The sequence below is a fragment of the Poecilia formosa genome, unplaced genomic scaffold, assembly GCF_000485575.1.
Source record: "Poecilia formosa unplaced genomic scaffold, Poecilia_formosa-5.1.2 Scaffold208, whole genome shotgun sequence".
NCBI classification, from domain to species: Eukaryota; Metazoa; Chordata; class Actinopteri; order Cyprinodontiformes; family Poeciliidae; genus Poecilia; species Poecilia formosa.
In genome coordinates this window covers 290,552-293,182 of record NW_006800147.1, presented here as the reverse complement: position 1 = coordinate 293,182, position 2,631 = coordinate 290,552, and the positions used below count along the sequence as shown (strand labels likewise).

Genomic DNA, 2,631 nt, shown 5'->3' with positions numbered 1-2,631 from the left:
GCCCTTCTTTTGAACTACAATTGTGTTTACAGAAACTTTATGATTAATTTTTGTTTTGTTTCTTTATTTTGGATATTTTTAATGTCTTCCAGTAAAAGTGTGCCATTGCAGGGGGGGGCGCGGGAAGCGGTCTGGATGCAAAAAACCCCCCCCAAAAAAACATGAACACTGTATGTGCTGGGTTTTTACCTTAGAATGGCCAACTCTCTGTTATTCCTATATCGCTTTGATACAGTCGGGGCTTCCACACTTCCCATATCTGTGTCCTCTGTCACTTTTATCAGCAGTTAAAACTGTTTAATCCGTTGTTAACATGTTGTAACCTGTTTTTCCGAGCCACCTTTAAACACAACATCAATGCTACAACACTCGCGCTGGGCTTAAACCTGTGCGGCAGTGAAGGAGACCTGCTGCTGCTGTGCGGAGCTACGTAGGTTTGTGTTAGAATCACGGCAGCAAACCAGCAAAACGCAAAGAACTTTTCACAGATTTCCCCCCAAACTAACCGACTGAGTTGAGTAAAGCTGTTGGATGCAGGTAATGTTAGCTAAAAGATGACTAGCTAATATCAATACGTCACCTTAAGTTTAACAAGTAGCCTGTATGTAGGCTACCGATGTTGGTGTCTATGTCCAGCTGCGTACATTAATTTTGCCCCCAAAAAAGTCGATTCACAGCCCCCCTCCCCTCTGTTGTCAGAGACAGGGAGTCTCTAAGATTCCTCCCCCCACCCACAAACGTCCTTCAACCAAACAGCTATTTGTAATCCATAGGGGGGGGCCCAGAAAATGTTTGGGAACCACTGCACTAAAGGAATGCTGTATTGTTGCATTCTAGGCAATAAAATGTTTATTTTCTAATTTAAAAAACAAACAAAATTATTTAGTCGATTTCCATTTTCTTCTGTATTTCTAATATTGAAAAATAAATTTAAGAGGTTAAACGAAAAATCAGCAGAATACGTCCATTTTATTTATACGATTAATCAGTTAATCATCAGAATAATCAATTACTAAAATATTCATTATCTGCAGCCCTGATACAATATAAATAAAAAACACTGCAGTTAGTTGTCGCAGAAGCATAAAAACCTTTGTTCCTAGGGTATGAACGCTTTTGCAAGGCACGATATCCATAGTCAGATCAGCTACCCAGCAGGCATCACCTTACCTCCAAACAAGCCCACAGGTTTGGTCCCCTGACTTTACAGTCTTGACATTGGCCCTGAAAATGAGAGGTAAAGATGCTAAGTCGTGGGTGTCCAGCTCCAGTCCTCAACAGCTGCTGTCCTGCCGGTTTTAAACGGACCTCGCTCCGATTTAAACGATGCAGCTGCCTTCATAGAATGTCATAAAGTTCTGCAGAGGTATGCTAATGAAGCATGATCACCCTGTTTACATGACAATGATACAACAAAAATGGAATTTTTGTTCCATTTCTGTTAACACATTTACACGAAGATATTCTAATTACAATTTTTGTTTACATAGTAACGGCACACATCGAAAAGGTGTAATGCCTTCGCCAGGCCACTAGTTGGTGCTGGGGGTTTTGAAATCAGGTGTGTGGTATTAAAAAAAAGTTCTACTTGAAAGCACGTCGATTCCCATCAGATACCGTTCCCCCAGATACTGGGGGGAAACAAGCATTATGTGTTACTGATTAGGGCGCAGCTGGAAAAAAGTGGACTGACTGTAGACACCACTATGCTAAGCAATTAGCACAACAGAAATAAAACTATGAATTACAGTTTATAGTAGTTTAATTACTCACATGTGATTTCTGGATAAGTTCCTCCTTGGTGATTTCCCCCACACAGTCCAGGTGGGGGCAGTCACAGCTGGACGCTGGCGGCATCCCTCACTGTCCAGTCTGCAGTCGAGAAGAACAAGCACATCAACACCGTTTGGTAAAATTAGCTTTAAAGGTTCAGTGACTTCCTGTGTTTTTCTCAAAAGGTTGCGCATAAACCCTCCCTTCATCTGATAGTAGACACAGAAAACAACATTAATCAGTTTACTGCAACGTGACATCTCCATGCATGACGAGTTTTTCCACGCCTGCGTGTACAGAAACATTTAACACACCGATATGTTGAGTAACGACTCAAAAAAAACATCAGGTCACACCTGGATATATGAAGTCTATCTTAACGGCATATTCCGACTCCAGGAGTTGACCTTATTTACTGTTGAAGCATAAAAACCTACAAGCCAAAGTGGTGCAACAGGAACGGCGAGGCTGCAGTGTGCAAATACCTTCTCAACGTTCCTGATCATTGTCAGCCATGTGAGCGGCCGCTTCGTTTAAACAGGGCAGCGGTTGTAATGTTATCACAAAGATAAACGACACACCGACAATAAGAGACGCTAAACTCAAAGGGAAAGGAATGTTAAAGTCAGAGCAACACGGAAGAAGAAGAAAATGGTAGATTGTTTTACATTAAATTAGGGCTGGAACGATTAGTCGTGATGAATCGATTACTGAAATAATCGTCAACTAATTTAGTAATCGATTAATCGTTAACTGGAGTATATGACTTAAAACGGGCCATTTGCTTAAAAAACATGCTTAGAGTAATAATTAATCAAAACATGCACAAAACATATTATATATATATATATATATATA

At 40.6% G+C, this 2,631-nt stretch overlaps 1 protein-coding gene across 2 annotated transcripts in view; it reads right to left on the bottom strand.

Moving 5' to 3' along the window:
• The window catches only part of usp33 (ubiquitin specific peptidase 33), a 38,169-nt gene that overhangs the window by 30,680 nt on the left and 4,858 nt on the right, over positions 1–2,631 (bottom strand). For both annotated transcript variants that reach the window (XM_007567411.2, XM_016679331.1), the window contains exons 2-3: positions 1,774–1,872; positions 1,171–1,224 (exon numbers count right to left, since the gene is read on the bottom strand). In XM_007567411.2, the coding sequence (XP_007567473.1) occupies positions 1,171–1,224; positions 1,774–1,857 (138 nt within the window). In that variant the 5' untranslated portion in view covers positions 1,858–1,872. The remainder of the gene's footprint in view (positions 1–1,170; positions 1,225–1,773; positions 1,873–2,631) is intronic.